The 21,464-nt window shown below is 43.5% G+C and overlaps 1 protein-coding gene across 1 annotated transcript in view; it reads left to right on the forward strand.

The window, feature by feature from the left end:
* Positions 1 to 21,464, forward strand: part of LOC126355686 (cuticle protein 18.7-like) — a 54,550-nt gene that overhangs the window by 26,007 nt on the left and 7,079 nt on the right. The window contains exon 2 of the mRNA XM_050006051.1: positions 17,818 to 18,036. Coding sequence (XP_049862008.1) covers positions 17,818 to 18,036 — 219 coding nt within the window. The remainder of the gene's footprint in view (positions 1 to 17,817; positions 18,037 to 21,464) is intronic.

Here is a 21,464-nt window from a genome sequence, read left to right on the forward strand (position 1 = left end):
ACGATAGAGAAACTTAAATTTTACTCTTAAAATGGCTACACAAGCTCTCCAGATGCCATCAATTTAAGACAGGATGATGTCGAACCTCTTAATAATAAACCAGCTGAACTGTCGTTTCTTCATTTCGTGTGACAGAAAGAAGTATGGTATTTACTAAAGGAGCTGCGTTATTAAATTCTATGACCATCAATGTCTAATGACATCATTATGCGCAAGTGTGTCTCATAGTTGAAAACTATACTCAAAATAAGGTACAGAAGAAAGACGCCGGCCGGAGTGACCGAGCGGTTCTAGGCGTTACAGTCTGGAACCACGCAATTGCTACGGTCGCAGGTTCAAATCCTGCCTCGAGCACGGCTGTGTGTGATGTCCTTAGGTTAGTTAGGTTTAAGTAGTTCTAAGTTCTAGGAGACTGATGACCATACCAGTTAAGACCCATAGTGCTCAGAGCCATTTGAACCATGTTTTGAAGAAAGGCGAAACGTCGCATGAAGTCACCCAAAATACATTCCAATACACAAATAAATAAATAAAATAAAACAAAAAAGGCATACCACGAAGGAATTATCCAAATAGGATGTACATGGGTAGAAGCGACGCACACGTACGGAGAAACAAATGATTACAATTTCAGAAAAGACGAATGATTTATTCAAGAGAAAGATCTTCACAAATTGATTACATCAGTAACGCGTTGGTCCCTCTTGGCCCTTATGCAAGTAGTGATTCGGCCTGGCACTGATTGTTAGAGTTGCTGGATGTCCTCCAAAGGGATACAGCGCCAAATTCCGTCCAGTTGCCCCGCTACTCTGTCGAAATCCCGATCTGGTTGGAAAGTCCTGCACATAATGCTCCAAACGTTCTAAGTTGGAGAGAGATCCGGTGACCTTGCTGGCCAAATTAGGGTTTGGCAAGAATGAAGACAATCAGTACAGATTCTCGCAGCTTACTGGTGAGCATTATATTACTGAAGTGTTAGCCCAGGAGGGCTCTCTTTGAAAGGCAACAAAACGGAGCGTAGAATAAGGATGTGCCACTGTGTTGTAAGGATGTCGCAGATGGCAACCAGAGGGGTCCTGCTATGGAATGAAATGGCACCCCAGACATCACACCTGGTTATCTAGACGTATGATGAGTGACAGGCAGGCTGGTATCCCACTGTTATCTGGGTCCTCCCCAGATACGTCTTCACTGGACACTGGGGCTTAATTCGCAGCGGAACCCATCACTGAAGACAATTCTACTCCAGTAAACAAGATTACATTCCAAATGTACTCGATACCACGACAAACGGACTTGTTGGTGTACAGAGGTCAATGGTAGTCGTCGCAAGCAAAGTCTTGAGCCCAGCTCCCTTTCTTTGAGCGCCTATTAATGACCTTTGTGGTCAGTTAAGAACCAGCTACACGTCGGATCGATAATAATAATCCGGGGCTCTGACGACTGCTCGGTCTTCTAGTGCTGTCATCTCTTTAGCTTGATCAGTCCCTTCTTGAAACTGTGTTGTGCATGGGTCACTTATTCCTGCCATCATCGTCGAACAGCGGAAAGTAAATATTCTCTTCGGATCCTGGGGCCAATTGTGTCATCAATGACATCAGGGGGTCCATCACCAGGTTCCCCTCTGGCAAAGGCCTATGTATGAAATGATGATTAATTCATATTTCGGCAGGAAATAAAAAAAATTGCCCAATTGCGCTTGCGTGTTTCCCAACTCCTGTGGAATTAGGGCTATTGTCCTAAGTTTAAATTGGCAGGAAGTCCAAGATGAGGCATAGTCATGCTGTCGGATCTGCAATACTGGTACCAGCTTCATGACATCAGAATCCGAGATTTAGAATGCTAGAGTATTTGAACCCAAGTATCAGAACCCAAGATAGCTGACCTGGAATACAAGATGGCCATCCGACATGGCGATCAGGGCATACTGGGATAGGGTCTGTGACGTCAGAATCCAAGTTCTGGAATATTCTCACTGTGACGTCGGAGACGAAGGATGTTTGTGCAGGTCCACATAAGCCTGCTGGAGTACCTGACACGTTTTTCCCCCAAGCTGCTATTCACTCATAGGTGTATGGTTACTTCTTAATGCTCCTCCTAACTCAGAGTATGTATTCTCTAGTTATATCTTTATTTAGACAAACGCAAGGAGGGCAGGGCCTACCAGACTCACCCATGTGCTACCATCCTGACGTATTCCTCTAAGTTAAAGTCCAAATTGTATGTTGCATAGTAGGAACACTTGCGTTTTTATATAAAGAAATATCCTGACAAGGAGGGCTCGCTATTAAGCTGCCGCAAAGTTCATGCACAGCAGACAGGTGGAGTAGCTCGCCGCCACCATCACACCTGTAGCACACCCATTAGGAGCCAAGTTATCCTGGAGTCGCGCCAATATGCACTGATTACAACCCCATTCAAAGAGAAACTACACTCATCCTACCGATTTGACAACCCAATGTAAAATGGAGTATAGAAGTTTCGATTCCCATTTCTCTAGTGTTGTAACATCTCAGAACTGTATTTAACATATTGAAATAGCGATTATACGTTCTACAAAATAATGAATTTTCCATGTCTCAGGTGTGGAATTGTGCTTTCTACAAAGAATATTGTACTGATGGTATTGATTCTTGCGTTGAAGTGCGAGTGTGAGAGACAGCTTGAGGCTGCAAACCATTGTTCCTACATGGGGATGACAGTGTTCTTACTGAGCTCCACAAACAACGGTCACAAACTGTAAGAGGATGAAGCTATTACGTTGGACATCAAATACCACATCGATCCTGTCTGACACCAACTATTACTAGAATGAAATTTCACTCTACAGCGGAGTGTGCGCTGATATGAAACTTTCTGGTAGATTAAAACTGTGTGCCGGACCGAGACTCGAACTGGAGACTTTTGCCTTTGGCGGGAAAGGGTTGCCCGCTATAGGCAAAGGTCCCGATTTCGAGTCTCGGTCCGGCACACAATTTTAATCTGCCAGGAAGTTTCACAAACTATTACGTTTCCAGCGGCCTATAAGGTCAGCTCTTTACGAAATTCCCATCAAATTATGGTTCGGAAATTGTGATTTGTTCACATCATTCCTGTACCACCCGTATAATGCTGAAAAGGTGTTACAACCGCAGCACAATGTAACTTATGTTAAAATGGCATGGAAATTTGATAATACAAGCATTACACACATGCTTCAACCAGTATTGAAAAAAGGCGGCAGTTTCCATATGATATACAGTTCACGGTGGTGGAATTTAAATATCAGAGTCTAGAGTTGTTCATGTTAGCGTCTACTATGATATTCACTTTAAAGTACGCGATTACAAATTGACAGATAGTATCGACGCGGGACGCAGTAACATAGCGCACAACTTGCAATACAAACCTCTTTTGCTCATCCAGCACACAGCCAAACCAAATCACCCAACTTAAATTCATGAAAATTGTATAAGAAGAAGTGAATTTCACTTCATACCGCTGCACTCACATCTAGATTATACGTAAATTGTTATGGTCCTAGCAGGATGTCTACGGTATCGTTCTATACTCTCTCGATACACTCTAGAACTGATTGTACTAGTGTCTTCTTTAACCAAACATGTCGTTACTGATTGCGTGTGTGTGTGTGTGTGTGTGTGTGTGTGTGTGTGTGTGTGTGTCTGTGTGCGTTGTAATACTGAAAAAGGTGGGAAAGTTTATTTGTCCAAACAAACACTGTGTGTCGAGAAAATCAAGAGATCCCCCTTCATTCTCCTGTTGGCGGTCCGTTCCTTTCTTAGCCACAGAATTCACAAACACGAAATAAACTTTTAATGAAACTTTCTGTTTTCTATCCTTCACTATTCTGTGCCACAACAGTACTAAGAAGCGATAAGAAATGTGTATTAGACAAGGAGAATGGAAGACTTTCTGGGAGAGAGCAAGCATCTGCATACGGTATGGCATACAAGACGCTAGTGCGACCAATTTTAAGGTAAGATAGGTGCATCAATTAAGACCCACTTAAGGTTCGGCAGCCTCTGTGTTTTAATTTGGACAGTCAGAGAAATGCTATCTACCGTACTAGTGAGTCAGCTTCTATATCCGTTAAGGAAAAAATAGGAAAATTAAAACGTCATAATTTTTATATCATTGGTCATCAAGCTGGTCGTATTAAAACCATTGGTCATAAATAAGGTCCGTGACTGTTACGTAAGAAAAATATAAAAGAAACAATCAGATTAAATTGTGTTATTTCGTTCTAGCAAAGTAACCTGACTGTGAATGACTCATTCTAGTACAAAAGCCCTAGTGCTCATGAACTCCAAAAAATGAGTTGTCACTCACAAAAACAAAACAAAAAGAACAAAAAACAAAAAATAATACAGCAAAAAAATATGTAAAGCGTAGTATGAAAATTCTAGTTAAGCTGGTACGGAAATTTTAAAATATCACATTTTCGTTTCATTAATATAACTGTATAAACTTCCTCGGGGAATTCATAATTCGTAAGCAACGGTTCTCACACCCATTCGACCTTCAACTGTGTCCAGCGCTCTCCCTGAAACAGCCTTTGACCACTCTCTTAGCTTTTCGGCTTTGTTATTATCACGCAAATTCCCCCCCCCCCCCCCCCTGAAAATATCACTTGTTTTACGATATGGGTTAAAATTGTTACCTCTGTTCTTCGCAAGGCGACGGTTCTCACATAAATTAATTGCTATGGAGAACAATATGGTGTGATTCTGAGCAAATAAAACTAATCTCTGTATTAAACGAGGGTCACCGTGGCCTAATTTGATACTTCCTACGTTTCCTCGTTCAGTTGTGGTTACTTCCGTACTACTAATAATTGCACAAATTTAATTAAACCGTTTTAAAGACTTGTAAACGAGCTTTTCAGGCATACATAGTAGACTGCTTATGTAGATTACTCTTGAAATCAGAAAAAGTCAGACTTTGCGAAGCTGATAGGATGAAGCACTCAAAAGAGACCTCACAAAACGGCGAGTAACGAATCATAGCTAAAATTCACTACGAACACTCTCAGGAGCTTTCTAGCATAAGGTTCAATAAGTGCTACCACCGTCCAGGTATCGCCTGTACTTTCAGAATTACAATCAGTGGTCTTTATTGAAAACTGGGTCTTATTAACTGATGCACATGCCATATTACTCCAGTGTGTACGGTAGGCACAAAAACAGACAGCAGGCGAATTCTGAGATCCGGTGCTAGCATCGTAACAGGTAGATACAGCAAATAGGAAATTGTAACAGATATGCTCTATGGGAATACTTGGAAAAATGACGTCCAAGTTCTCGCGAAATTTGGTGAATTCGGAAAAATATTGTGTGACAGTTCTGCTGTCGCCATCGTGTATCCCGTGTAGGAGTCATGGGAATTACACAATGGACATTATGATGCATACAGAATCATACAGTCAGTTTTCTCTCCCTCAGCATGTGAACGAAAGGACAAAATATAATATTTATGGTAAGTAATGTCAACCATGCACTATACCGCCGGTTTCCAAATATATATGTAGGTAAGTACATCATGAAGTATTCCTTACCCCACATTACTCCAACTGCCGTGTTATAATGTGTATTTTGAAGTACTGGAGATTGGTTTAAAAAAAATGGTTCAAATAGCTCTGAGCACTATGGGACTTAACATCTATGGTCATCATTCCCCTAGAACTTAGAACTACTTAAACCTAACTAGCCTAAGGACGACACACAACACATAGCCATCACGAGGCAGAGAAAATCCCTGACCCCGCCGGGAGATTGGTTCCATTGCCTTTATCATAAGTATGCTGTGATGTCATTAGCAAGCCATAGTGGACTTACTTGTTACAAATTAATGGTAACAATCCCTTTGTCTCAATGCAAAGCTATAATTCTTGCAAAGACTATGATTCACTATGTTTTATCAGTGTTATTATAAAATATAGTAGATATGTAGAAAGTAAATTTTGCATAAGTAAACTGCATCTACAATCAATAAAATTAGTTCTATAATTACGAAAATTTTGAGACGTCCCGAAACATAATTTACACCAGAATGAAAAATTTTGCTATCATAGTAGAAAAATAGCCGAAGATGTCCTCGGCATGGTTAGGAATGTGAAAGTAGGGAACTAGGTTTTCGACTTATCCGGCAGTTTCAAAGACATTTAAATCAAAACATCTTGACATACTTATGCTTTCAATCCCCCCCAGGTATTTATCCCCCCGACAAAAACTTTTTTAGTTATTACACGTATGCTCTTCTGCCATATGTTATTATATACTGTTTACTATGGTTAGCGAATCTTCTGCATTTTGGTCACAGGATCAGGGACAGCACATGACAATCCAAGTACAATGGCTACATAAAAATCCGCGGGAGGAGTAAGAATTAAAAGACACGCACTGATTCAGCAGTATGTGGTTAGCGCTGTAACGTGTAGTTCTGGTTGACGGATGCCAATGTATCAGGATGTTCACGACTCCCAAGGATTGTCTGTCTTTTAATTCTTTGTTTCCCCAGTGGATTGCGATGATGGTTTTGTCCTGTTACACGTGGAATGTCACGTGCTGTCTCAACTCGTCTTTTGACTGTGTTTTGGAGGTGTATTAGTGATCAAGTATGGTTCGGATCGGATGGCCATCTGCTGTTTGATCCTAGATTTTACCGAGGAGTGGCACGTTTTCACGCTCACTTGTACCTTGGAATTCGTGGCACACGAAGTATTAGTTTTGTATCACCTGAAGATATCCTACAGGGTATAAAACCAGTCATCGTACAGTGGAAACACAATAAACAGCGATTGCGGATTTGGGCTCCCACTCAAGTTTAATACAGACTATTTTTCCATCTCTAATTGTTTGATTGTCCTTCACATTATGTGTAATATTTTATAAGGTGCTTTGTACTGCTTGTATTTGTCAACCTTCTTACAAAATGTTAACCGATTCGCACTAGTCTGAAACACAGAAGTGGCACATGTAAAAAACTGACAGAACATGGGTTTTTTGCACGTAAATTCCGAAGGAAGCTACAGCTCTGAAAACCGGTTTTCAATTTTATGGTATGAATGGATTTTTTATTTATTTGACTCGCTTCAAACTGTTTCCGTCCATTCAGTTGACGAAAAGAATTTTACGTGTTACACTAAACTCTACTTCAAACCATCGAACCTTGACAAAGGATAAAGATTATTGGATGAAAAAATATGTTTTTACTTTATCCATTTATGTACCTTCGTGCAAAGTTTGAAGCGATTCGTTCAAGTTTAAAGTGCAAAAGTAGCACACTTCACAAACTTCCCAGAAATACGTGTTTCTTGCACGTAAAATCCAAACGTGGGAAATATTTTTCAGACGGTCAAAACTTATCTTGGAATAAGGTCCGATACACCGGTGGACCAAATTTGAACTATTAGTATCGTGCCAGTTATTTAAGTGTGACTGTTTTGTAGGTAAAATCTGAACGATGCACATACAAATGGTGCCAATAGCTGACCAGTTTCAACCCAGTAACAATCTTTTGCAAAATGACTTAACCGATTTCCAAAATTTTCTGTCGTTGAAACGTTGCTTAATGTGCTGTAACGTAGCTACAGTATGACTGATGTTCGAATGACTATACAAATGGCCGCTTGTCCGGGATAAACCAAAAACTTGTTACCCTTGTTCAAAGCTCAGATACTAGAAAGAACCGAGCATCAAGACCCCCGAAACCACGATTATACGTGGGGACTGTTCATAAATATTTTTTACAGCATTTCCGCATTTTAACGATTAATGTCAGACTGCGAATGGATGAAGGTGACTGCTGCGTTCTGATGTAGTATGCTGACAAAGAGGACAATGTAAACGGGAAAGAATGTAACTGATGACGTACACGCTACATTGCACACCACGGCGTAACCTACTTGTTTCTGCTGCCAAGACAGGTACAGGAGATCGGTAGCCATTATTTATCGTCAGCCACGGCTGTGAAAAAAGTCACGGTACGTGTGGACTACGACGTGTGTGTAACGCAGTCGACGATGTCCTCTTTACGCCTATAACCGTATTAACGCTTAGGTACGCTTGGCACTAAAGGAAGAAGTCCTTCATCTGATGCTAATAGTCAGGTTGATGAAACGAGACAGATGGAGCTAAGCAGCAAGGACGGAAGATGTTTTTGCAAGCAGGCGTAGCGGTTAGCAGCAGCTTTAATTGCCTCCAGCAGAGCCTCCGGCACCGGAGAAGTCGAACGCCTGTCTTCTTACCTTGCGAGCCTCGTCGACAGCCTGCGTGCTTGCAGTGTTTCTGGTTGATATTCAAGACTCAAGTCACAAATGCGAGAGCACATACTCCCCTCTTGCAACCCCCTTCACCCCCACCTATTTAAACATTTGTTAGGATTGGTGTTGATTTGATAGCTGTTGCTATACAGGGTGTTACAAAAAGGTACGGACAAACTTTCAGGAATCATTCTCCACACACAAAGAAAGAAATGATGTTATGTGGACATGTGTCCGGAAACGCTCACTTTCCATGTAAGAGATCATTTTATTACTTCTCTTCAAACCACATTAATCATGGAATGGAAACACACAGCAACAGAACGTACCAGCGTGACTTCAAACTCTTTGTTACAGGAAATGTTCAAAATGTCCTCCGTTAACGAGGATACATGCATCGACCCTCCGTCGTATGGAATCCCTGATGCGCTGATGCAGCCATGGAGAATGGCATATTGTACCGCAGCCGTCCACAATACGAGCACGAAGAGACTCTACATTTGGCACCGGGGTTGCGTAGACAAGAGCTTTCAAATGCCTCCATAAATGAAAGTCAAGAAGGTTGAGGTCAGGAGAGCGTGGAGGCCATGGAATCCATCGGTCACCGAATCTGTTGTTGAGAAGCGTATGAACACTTCGACTGAAATGTGCAAGAGCTCCATCGTGCATGAACCACATGTAGTGTCGTACTTGTAAAGGCACATGTTCTAGCAGTACAGGTAGAGTATCCCGTATGAAATCACGTTAACGTGCTCCATTGAGCGTAGGTGGAAGAACATGGGGCCGAATCAAGACATCACCAACAATGCCTGCCCAAACGCTCACAGAAAATCTGTGTTAATGACGTGATTGCACAATTGCGTGCGGATTCTCGTCAGCCCACACATGTTGATTGTGAAAATTTACAATTTGATCACGTTGGAATGAAGCCTCATCCGTACAGAGAACATTTGCACTGAAATGAGGATTGACACATTTTTGGTAGAACCAATCGCAGAAGTGTACCCGTGGAGGCCAATATGCTGCTGATAGTGCCTGCACACGCTGTACATGGTACGGAAACAACTCGTTCTCCCGTAGCACTCTCCATACAGCGACGTGGTCAACGTTACCTTGTACAGCAGCAACTTCTCTGACGCTGACATTAGGGTTATCGCTACTGCACGAAGAATTGCCTCGTCCAGTCCAGGTGTCCTCGTTGTTCTAGGTCTTCCACAGTCGCGAGCCATAGGGTGGAATGTTCGGTGCTCCCTAAGACGCCGATCAGTTGTTTCGAACGTTTTCCTGTCGGGACACTTTCGCTCTGGAAATCTGTCTCGATGCAAACGTACCGCGCCACGGCTATTGCCCCGTGCTAATCCATACACCAAATGGGCATCTGCCAACTCCGCATTTGTAAACACTGCACTGACTGCAAAACCACGTTCGTGATGAACACTAACCTGTTAATGATACTTACTTATGTGCTTGATGCTAGTACTGTAGAGCAATGAGTCACATGTCAACACAAGCACCGAAGTCAACATTACCTTCCTTCAATTGAGCCAACTGGTGGTGAATAGAGGAAGCACAGTACATACTGACGATACTAAAAGGAGCTCTAATATGGAAATTAAGCGTCCACATAACATATTTTCTTTATTTGTGTGTGAGCAATGTTTCCTGAAAGTTTGGCCGTACCTTTTTGTAGCACCCTGTATAAATCGGGAAATTATTGCGTGACGAATAAGATTTGTCTCCGCATAAACCGTGGCCATCTGACTGTGTAATGTAGGAAAATGATGAAAAACGCAAATTATGGTGACACAAAATGAATTGTGATAACAGTCCTATGCAAGAGAAAAATAATACCATGAAGGCAGTTACCTTATAAAAATTGTACGCAGGGTTAGGAAGAAATAGGTTTGCTATTTTTTCGTCCTTATGTGAATGACAAAACTTTTTCCTGCTACCAGTCACGGATCAGAACTATTAGACTTATCTATCACTATCGTCATCATGCTATAACAGTCTGTTGTGAGTCTTGACCTTCAGTTTTCCTTATGTCCCGTCTAACGCCTTCCTACCACCTTAGCTTTGGCCTTACAACTTTCCTGGGTTCTTTAGATAATGCGTTGACTATTTCGATCTTCATAATCATTCTGTCATTAACTCTCAGTACATGTTCTGCCTATTCCAGCCTTTCGTTACAGTCTGGATCCGCGCTACAGCTACGGTCGCAGGTTCGAATACTGCCTCGGGCAAGGATGTGTGTGATGTCCTTAGGTTAGTTAGGTTGAAGTAGTTCTACGTTCTAGGGGACTTATTACCTCAGATGTTAAGTCTCACAGTGCTCAAAGCCATTCGAAAAATTTTTTATTCCAGCCTTTCAATCTCCACGCAACTGACAAAATATGATTCATTACATATATTTTTGGTATGCGTACTGTAAGACCTTCAGTACACACACCATCAGATTATTTGAATTGTCGCTCTAACGAAGTAGGCGAGTTTCAGCAATATGTCTCGTGGTCTTATCTTCTGCCGTTAGGTCAGACGATAGAAAAGCCACTTGCACACTTACAGCAGCAGATTGACGGTGACCAACTTTAAACAGAACTTGATTAATTTTCACACACATTTATTAAAATAATAAAAAAGCATAGACATTACGTAACTTGATTCCGGATGCTGTTTACAATTGACAATCTGAAGTTCCTTTGGTCTTGGTACGTTAATCTTATTCTCACATATCTGTGATACTTGACAAAGTGTCTGTTCATTTATCTTCATGGCTATGTACAGGAATATGGTAATCTTATTAGGCGCAGACTGAAACTTGACTATAGACTGGTACAGAGTAATGTAGACTGGTACAGACAGATGCAGATAAATGCAGACTAATGCAGACTGACTAATTGGAGGTCTGTACACTCGTTATAATACCTCACGCATTCAGGTATCACTGCGCGAGTGTGATCGGTGAGGAGAAAAGGTTCTACGTTAGCAGCAATCTCATTTAATACGCGGATCAACGGAAGCAGAATTTGGTCCGTGTCTAAGGCAACGCCATCTCGTAGTGCGGAGACGGACGAGCGCTGCGCCTACGCTGTTGTGCTTAGCGGGGCACACTAGTGGGAAAGTTGTGTACGCGCTGACTACGCGGAACTATGTATACAACAATATTGTTATATACATAGTTGACTCTTCTCCTCCAGACATAATTTTCTTCCAGTTGGTCAGGTATCAATCTTAAGACCTCTCTTTCAAGTGTGCCAAGACTTTTTCATCGAATTGCGCTAGTCTTCAGGTTTTTGGCCCCATTTGATTGCAGTGAACAGCAGTTTAGATTTCAGACATTTTCTGAGAGCACAGTAGCACTTGTCAAACAATATTAATTTTGCATACTCAGACACTATTCTTACACTTCAACTTTGATCCAAAGAAAATGAAACTTCTTGTAGCGCCAAACGATAAGAACCAGCATGTATTAATTAGGGTTCATATGGAAAACCTTTCTTAGTTACAGGAATATATTGACTTTTCCCTTTGTTTACTTATAAGTTCATCTACCTACCTGCTCTTTCAAGACTTGTAAAGACTTCTTTTATTGCTCTTGGTGTTTTTCCCCTGATATCAGTATCATCTGCATATGCTAATATCTAAACTGATTTATACAGGATGGAGTCCTTGAACTGTTGGTAGAATCTCATATGATGTTCTCCAAGGCTATTTTAAACAGAAATAACGAAAAGAATCTTCCTCTCTTATTTCGTTATTTGTGGTTACAGCACTTGACAGCGTATTCTGTATCTTAATTTGACTTTGGGCGTTCCCTCAGCACTAAGGCTATCACTTCAATAGGTACCTCTAACTTTTCCGTTGCTATATGGGCTACAGCTCCTTCTTGTCAATACTGTCGGAGACTGAAATGAAGACTTCATATCAGTACAGTTCTTGCTTGTGTATTATTATTACGACGCTTTTCTAACCATGTCTTATTACATGAGGTTAATTTATATAAAAATTACGGTGGACATTTTCAAAACTATGGTGAATGAAGTGAAAAATTAAAATTTTGTATCTAATCGGGATATGGTCTTGATCCCTGTCTGGTTGCGCACTGCCCAAGAAGTGATTCGACTTCGAGACGTAGCACGTGAAAGCCTTTTTACATGTGGCAAATGTTTAACATCCTTATGATTGTGAAATAGTTTTTATAGGAGATGAGTGCCTGGGGATGTAAAACTGTAATGTTGCACCGTGAGTCGTGATTGGATAGCTCAGTCGTTAGGGAAATTGACCGCGAAAGGCAAAGGTTCGAGCTTGGAGTCCCAAATCAGCGCACACCCAGTTGCACGGCGAAAATTCATTCCAAAGACAATCCACCAGGCTGTGGCTAAGCCATGTATTCGCACCATCCTCTATTCCAGGAGTGGTATGTAGGAGAACTTCTGTGAAGTTAGGAAGGTAGAAGATGAGACACTGGCGGAAGTAAAGCAGTGAGGACGGCTCGGAATCGTACTTAGGTAGCTCTGAATGTAGGGCTCTTGCTTACGAAAGGTAAACGTCTCATGTTCAAATCTCTTGCCAGGTTCGAATCGTGGCCCGTCACACAATTTTAATCTGCCTGGAAATTTTAAATCGACATCCATTCCGCTGCAGAGTGAAAATTCATCATGGGTTTTGCGAAGTCCGTGGTTTTCATTTGTTTCTGGATTTTTCTGTTTTGAGAGGCAACCACTTCCCTCATCGCACTGAACAAAAACTGAAACAGTTAGATTTTTACAGAAACTGAAACGAGACTGGAGGGCTAGGCCCAGAAAAAATCGTCAGAAATATTAAAAGTATCTGAAGGGTAAGATAAAAATCCTAAGAAACAATCCGAAAAAATCAAGCTGTAATGATGAAACTTGTTGATGGTGTTAGTCTCCATTTACATATTTGTCCTTTAAAGCAACAGGTGTTTCCCAATGAGTAATGACTTGGAGGTGACCTCCGTATTAGAAGTCTGTTCTTCGCCTGTTCAAGATACGTTCCACCTCAAAGCTCACCCGGTCGTCATTCTAGAAATGCCTGCCACCCAATACTTTCTTCGTCCAAGGCCAAAGCAAGAAGTTTAAGGGTGTTTTGTAAAGACAGTAAGGGTGTGAGAAAAAAATTTATAATCCAAAGAGGACCATGTGTGACCGTGGTTTGAGCAAAATGAAATGAACTGTGAGGATGGGGGGGGGGGGGGGGGGTTCCCATGGGGCAACACTCCATTTGAAGGTGTCTGCAAGTGGGGAATAGGGGAAGATGGGAAAGCAAAAGAGATAACGTCCACCCTCTCTCCTTGAATCAGGTACAGATTTTTTTTTATCTATTGAAGAATTCTCATACACTTCTACAAGTGATCTCGCGAGATACTTTAAACTCATGTTAAGCCAACTGTTACATTGCGTAACTGTAGACAGCGAGACAATGCATTGCAAATGTAGTTTATCATTGATCAACTCATTTACATAAAAATAATAATTTTTAGAGTCTTGCCACCCCTACCCCACCTACCCTTGTCGCTTTCCGTGAGACTTTGTCCTCACAGATACCCACAACCTTTTGAGAAGGTTTCTGCAAAATTCTCCTGTGATGGGGTGCCCCTTACCGAGCATAATCTGTTGCCGACACACTTGGGCAGTCCAAATCGACTGTCATATGATAGTCCAGTCTTCGCATTTTTCGGCGGTAGTACCCCCACTTATTTTCACTCCTTTGACTAGGAGTCATAGTCATACAGCCCGCACTTAGCAGTGGCGGCTAAGAAAGTTATCTTAATTGAGCTGACACAGCTGTAAAAATTTCGCTGTTGCCTCGGTTGGGAGGAATATTCATATTTATTTATTCTGGTATCAGAAACATCCACTTAAGACTATTATATCACTTTTGCCCAAAACTTGGCCACTTCCAAGGCAATTCCAGTTCCTTGATGAAGTTCACCTTCAATGCAGGAGGGTGAACACAGGCGGCACTAAGACAAATGACGAACAGTCTTGTCTTCCTGCACAGTCATGCTGAATATCATCTTGATCAGTGTAGCCCCGTCTTGCCAAATTAATGTTTGATTTGCCAAGTCTGGATCTTAGTCTATTCAATGACTCCCAAAACGTCCATTTCTCAAAAGAGCTAGGAGTTTGTGAAACTATTTTCGTGGCCGAGCGGTTCTAGACGATTCATTCCGGAACCGAGCTGCTGCTACTGTCGCAGGTTCGAATCCTGCCTCGGGCATGGATGTGTCTGATATCCTTAGGTTAGTTAGGTTTAAGTAGTTCTAAGTCTAGGGGACTGATGACCTCAGATCTTAAGTCCCATAGTGCTTAGTCATTTTGAAGCTCATTTCCAGCCAGATGGAAGTTAGGTAATGGCCTTCCATGGTTGCAACCTAGCTTTTTCAGCAGTGGTTTCAAGTGTGCCGCCCACTTTATCAGGAAACCCGTCCTCGACTTCAGTCTTTGCTGGTGTATTTCCTACCCATACAGAGGATGCGTTCACTCCTGATCCACTTCATTTATTTCCTAATTCGCAACTGTTTCTCTTCCAACAGGAGAGATGGTAAAGCCATTTAACTGGATTTCCAGCAATCTGTTAGGCTTACACAGATGTCAATGAGAGCTAAGTCCATCTCTTTGGCCGAGTGAGGTAGCGCAGTGGTTAGTACACTAGACTCGCATTCGGGAGGACGACTGTCGAATCCCGGGTCCGACCATCCTGATTTAGGTTTCCCGTGATTTCCCTAAATCGCTTCAGGCAAATGCCGGGATGGTTCCTTCGACAGGGCACGGCCGACTTCCTTCCCCATCCTTTCCTAATCCGATGAGACCTATGACCTCGCTGTATGGTCTCTTCCCCCCCCCCCCCCCCCCCCAAATGAACCCAACCTCCAACCCATCTGTTTGGCATGTGTTGAATTATACCAGAAATAACAAGCATACTGTGACGCAGAATAGCATAGTGCCATTGCAGGGCTTCGTTAAGTTTCATTTTGACTACTGTAATACAAGTTTGCGTACAAGTTTGTTCCTGGAGGAAAATTTTGACTTGCAGTTGATGTAGTACTTCTTGAAAGTAAGAGATCTATCAAGTGTGACACTTGTACATTCTGGGGTCTCACAGTGTTCCTCTCCAACACATGATCATACTATCTTTAACTTGGGACCAGCTTCTCTGTTTCTCAAGGTGGAATATGATCTGAACAGTCGTGGAAATTAGCTGCAAGTGTCATCTGTTGTGTTCAAAATGTGCTCCAAGACGTTCAAAACTGATTCATGACTGACTTTCATCTTTCTCTTGTTATGATACGCCAGTCTTCGATCAACAGGTCCTAATTTTTTTCCACTCCCGGTACTTGTCAAAGAGATGACATATCACTGAGATCTTCGTCATCCAAACTTGTCTGACAATAGTGGAAACGTCTACGCTACCTGTTGACTGTGTCATGTGAGGGTGCATTGCTGCCCCACGCTTCCACAAGCTCAGAGTTGCAGGATGGACTATATTATAGCATTGTTCCCATTCAAATGCAGAAAGCTGCACTACTGGTCATTACAATTGCTACACCACGAAGATGACGTGCTACAGACGCGAAATTTAACCGACAGGAAGAAGATGCTGTGATATATGCAAATGATTAGCTTTTCAGAGCATTCACACGACACTGGCGCCGGTGGTGACACCTACAACGTGCTGAGGAAAGTTTTCAACCGATTTGTCGTACACAAACAGCAGTTGACCGGCGTTGCCTGGTGAAACGTTGTTGTGATGCCTCGTGTAAGGAGAAGGAGTGCCTACCATCACGTTTCCGACTTTGAGAAAGGTCGGATTGTAGCCTATCACGATTGCGGTTTAGCGTATCGCGACATTGCTGCTCACGTTGATTGAGATCCAAAGACTGTTAGCAGAATATGGAGTCGGTGGGTTCAGGAGGGTAATACGGAATTCCGTGCTGCATCCCAACGGCCTACTATCACTCACTAGCACAGCCGAGATGACAGGCATCTTATCAGCATGTCTGTAACGAATCGTGCAGATACGTCTCGATCCTTGAGTCAACAGATGGGGACGTTTGCACGAACAGTTCGACGACATTTGCAGCAGCATGGACTATCAGCTCGTAGATCATGGCTGTGGTTACCCTTGACGCTGCATCACAGACAGGAGCGACTGCGATGGTGTACTGAACGACGAACCTGGGTGCAGGAATGGCAAATCGTCACTTTTTCGGATAAATGCAGCTTCTGTTTACAGCATCATGATGGTCGCATCCGTGTCTGGCGACATCGCGGTGACCGCACATTGGAAGCATGTATTCGACATCGCCATACTGGCATATTACCGGGCGAGATGGTATGGGGTGCCATTGGTTACACGTCTCGGTCAGCTCTTGTTCGCATTGACGGCACTTTGAACAGTGGACGTTACATTTCAGATGTGTCACGACCCGTGGTCCTACCATTCATTCGATCCCTGCGAAACCCTACATTTGAACAGGACAATGCCCGACCGCATGTTGCAGGTCCTGTACGGGCCTTTCTGAATACAGGAAATGTTCGACTGCTGCCCTGGCGAGCACCTTCTGCAGATTTCTCACCAATTGAAAACGTCTGGTCAGTGGTGGCCGAGCAACTGGCTCGTCACAATACGCCAGCCACTACTCTTGATGAACTGTGATATCGTGCTGAAGCTGCATGGGCAGCTGTTCCTGTATACGCCATCCAAGCTCTGTTTGACTCAATACCCAGGCGTATCAAGGCCGTTATTACGGCCAGAGGTGGTTGTTGTGGGCACTGATTTCACAGGATCTATACACCCAAATTGCGTGAAAATATGATCACATGTCAGTTCTAGTACAATATATTTGTCCAATGAATACCCGTTTATGATCTGCATTTGTTCTTGGTGTAGCAATTTTAATGGCCAGTAGCGTAAATACTGAAAGATGGACCACTTTATTGTCCTGCGCTATTTTGTTCTGAGTGCTGCAACCGTATGGTCCTGTGGTGCGGCGTTTTCTTTCAATAGCAGGACCGCAGACAAGTACCTGCACACAAACAAAAAATGTAATTACGGCCGAGCGGTTCTAGGCGCTACAGTCCGGAACAGCGCGACCGCTATGGTCGCAGGTTCGAATCCTGCCTCGGACATGGATGTGTGTGATGACCTTAGGTTAGTTAGGTTTAAGTATTTCTGAGTTCTAGGGGACTGATGACTTCAGAAGTTAAGTCCCATAGTGCTCAGAGCCATTTGAACCATTTTTTGTAATTATGCTTTCATTTTCAGGTGATGGTTATAACTGTATGACTGTCTCGTGGGAGAGTGGCCCAGGAGAGTTCGTACTGTGTCGGTAGTCGGCGGAGGTCCGACAACATTATTAGGTGGGCATGCACAGTGTTTCGTCCTTTGCGGTGGCGTCAGTGGTTGCCGGTATTTTTCAGCAGGTCGGACGGCACCTGAGTGTCGGTGCCAGGGCGAGTCATCGGTCCGGCACGAAGCCGGAGGCCTCGATTACGCTAGACACGAGATGAGGGCGTGGGGAGGCCGCGCAGCTGGCAGAGGACCGCTGGTGCAATGCCAGGCCGGGACAGGGGGAGCCGCGGGCCCAGGAAGGCCGCCGGGTCTGCTCCGGCCTGCGAGTGTCGCAGCGCGTCCTCCGGCCATCCGCGTCCCTCCGTATAAAAGCTCTGCGGCGGGCCGCTGCCGGCAGACGGGCACAGTTCATCAGCACATCCACCACCGCCGCCGCCGCTGCTGACATGAAGGTCCTGGTGAGTGCCTCGCCACGGCCCTACACGCGGCCGTCTTTACTTTAAGTTCAGTTATCCACTTAGCAGCTGTTGACAGATGTGAAAATTACCGGACTATCAGTTTAATAAGTCACAGCTGCAAAATACTAACGCGAAGTCTTCACAGACGAATGGAAAATCTGGTAGAAGCCGACCTCGGGGAAGATCAGTTTGGATTCCGTAGAAATATTGGAACACTTCAAGCAATACTGACCCTACGACTTAACTTACAAAATAGATTAAGGAAAGGCAAACCTACGTTTCTATCATTTGTAGACTTAGAAAAAAGCTTTTAGCAATGTTGACTGGAATACTCTCTTTCAAATTCTGAAGGTGGCAGGGGTAAAATACAGGGAGCGAAAGGCTATTTACAAATTGTACAGAAAGCAGATGGCAGTTATAAAAGTCGAGGGGCATGAAAGGGAAGCAGTGGTTGGGAAGGAAGTGAGACACGGTTGCAGCCTCTCCCCGATGTTACTCAATCTGTATACTGAGCAAGCAGTAAAGGAAACAAAACAAAAATTCGGAGTAGGTATTAAAATCCAGGGAGAAGAAATAAAAACTTTGAGGTTCGCCCATGACATTGTAATTCTGTCAGAGACAGCAAAGGACTTGGAAGAGCAGTTGAACGGAATGGACAGTGTCTTGAAAGAAGGATATAAGATGAACATCAACAAAAGGAAAACGAGGATGGTGGAATGTAGTCGAATTAAGTCGAGTGATGCTGAGGGAATTAGATTAGGAAATGGGACATTTAAAGTTGTAAAGGAGTTTTGCTATTTGGGGAATAAAGTAACTGATGATGGTCGAAATAGAGAGGATAAAAAATGTAGACTGGCAATGGCAAGAAAAGCGTTTCTGAAGAAGAAAAAATTATTAACATCGAGGATAGATTTAAATGTCAGGAAGTCGTTCGTGAAAGTATTTGTATGGAGTGCAGCCATGTATGGAAGTGAAACATGGACGATAAATAGTGTAGACAAGGACAGAATAGAAGCTTTCGAAATGTCGTGCTACAGAAGAATGCTGAAGATTAGATGGGTAGACCACATAGCTAATGAGGAGGTATTGAATAGAATTGGGGAGAAGAGGAGGTTGTGGCACAACTTGACTAGAAGAAGGGATCGGTTTGTAGGACATGCTCTGAGACATCGAGGGAACACCAATTGCGTACTGGAGGGCAGCGTGGAGGGTAAAAATCGTAGAGGGAGACCAAGAGATAAATACACTAAGCAGATTCAGAAGGATGTAGGCTGTAGTAGGTACTGGCAGATGAAGAAGGTTGCACAGGATAGAGTAGCATCAAACCAGTCTCAGGACTGAAGACCACAACATCCACTTAGCAAGGGAAAGTCGCTTAAGTTCTTTCCGAGGCCCACGAGAAAGCCGCTGGAGTGTACGTCAGAGCACGTAACATTGCATGTCTTACGAAAGCCAGCAGCCGTCTCTGGAGGGTAGTGAATAACTATTTCAGCAGCGGAGTGTGCGCTTATATGAAACTTCCTGGCAGATTAAAACTGTGTGCCGGACTGAGACTCGAACTCGGGACGTTTGCCTTTAGCGGGCAAGTGCTCTACCTCCAACTATGTAGATGCGCAAGTCTTCCTGCATGGTCCATCAATGTTCCGTGGTGGAGTTCTCAACTTTAGTATTAGCAACAGTGATACACGTCAGCATGGTAACGGATGGGTAACCGTAGCCCTCGTCCGTGGACCTAAAGACGATAGAACACTTGCCCGCGAAAGGTAGAGGTCCCGAGTTCGAGTCTCCGTCCGCCAAACAGTTTTAATCTGCCAGGAAGATTTATTTCAGACGGGTTTAATAATTCTCGACTGCGTGTTTAAATTCACCCAAGTTCTCGATAGCACACGGCGAAGCTAAGACCTTTAGTGCGTACCTTTTGATCAACATATTGATTTCCCTTGGGTAATACACAGAACCGAGCGTTCGCAAAGTGTGGTGGACATGCCGATTTGTGTGACGTCACAAGTTTGTTGCAGGCCCCGTGTTTCTCGTGGGGCCCGCGTCCCGTCCGCCTCTCTTGGTTTAGTGGTTAGCGCCGTTGGCTGTTGATGGCGAAATCTCAAATTCGATTCCGGCGTGATTTTGTGGTTCTCTTCGTCAGGAGATTGGGTATTTGTGCTGTGTTCCACGTCTTATCTCATCTTCACTCGAGACACGCGCCAGTTGCCGAAGTGGTGTCTGATGGGCACTGCACCAAGCAACCGAAAAATTCTAGATCGGAGCTCCTCGCCATTAATGGCGTCAGATAATTTTTTTGCTTAATCTTTTCTACGAACGCTAACGTGAGTCCACCCTATGTGCGATGTCAAATATAATAGCTCCCAACTAACTGTTAATTGCGGGAAGTATAGTTTAAAACTAAAGTAAACTCCTCCCGAACAGGCCATGAAGGCCCGACGGCACCGACCGGCCGCCGTGTCATCCTCAGCCACAGGCGCCACTGCATGCGGATATGGAGTGGCACGTGGTCAGCACACTGCTCTCCCGGCCGTATCTCAGTTTCCGAGACCGGAGCCGCTACTTCTCAATCGAGTAGCTCCTCAATTTGCCTCCCAATGGCTGAGGGCACCCTGCTTCCCAACAGCGCTCGGCAGACCGGATGGTCGCCCATCCAAGTGCTAGCCCAGGCCGACAGCGCTTAACTTCGGCGATCTGACGGGAACCGCTGTTACCACTGCGGCAACGCCATCGACGGAAGTATAGTTTACGAATTAAATAATCGTTCATTTGAAATTTATTATGAATTTCTTCTCGTATCCATAGTCATTCAAACCTGTCTTCAATGTTTAACTAAACCCGTCTTCGAATTTACCTAAATATTAACATTCTTAGGAATCACAGTTTTTCAAAGCACTCCCTATTAAAGCGGACGTTTTCAGTTGGATTCATCAATCTAGCTTGGTTCCACTGGTACGTAGCTGCCTCAGAGTCCGGCGCGACAACCCTTCCAACATTTTATTTGCAACAGGGCCCACGGCTGAAATAAATTTTACGAATAACAATAATTTCCCGCTATCGTTACTTGTTTTAAAATATCCTTGTATTTTGTAGCCTTCGCTATTGTACAGTTTCGGCTAAGTTAACCATTTTGAAGAGTATGGGATAACTCAACAATGGATCATACTTGGATTACAGTCAAAACTTATTCTATGTTGGAGTTTTGAGATCAGTTTCCGTGCTTGCAGAAAAAAATAAGGTGTTAAGGATGGGTTCCCCTTTTTACAAAAAGCCAGACCAACGTACGCTGGTCATACATTGGTAAAATGCGGTGGGGAGGCAATTTATAACTCAGTAGATACCCTGTACGAAAGCCAACTTTTCCCTTGGTGTTGTGAAATACCTATCGATTTTCTTGGAGATACAATACCTGTCGTCTTCGTGCGCTG

The sequence above is a fragment of the Schistocerca gregaria genome, chromosome 3 (genome assembly GCF_023897955.1).
Source record: "Schistocerca gregaria isolate iqSchGreg1 chromosome 3, iqSchGreg1.2, whole genome shotgun sequence".
Lineage (NCBI taxonomy): Eukaryota > Metazoa > Arthropoda > Insecta > Orthoptera > Acrididae > Schistocerca > Schistocerca gregaria.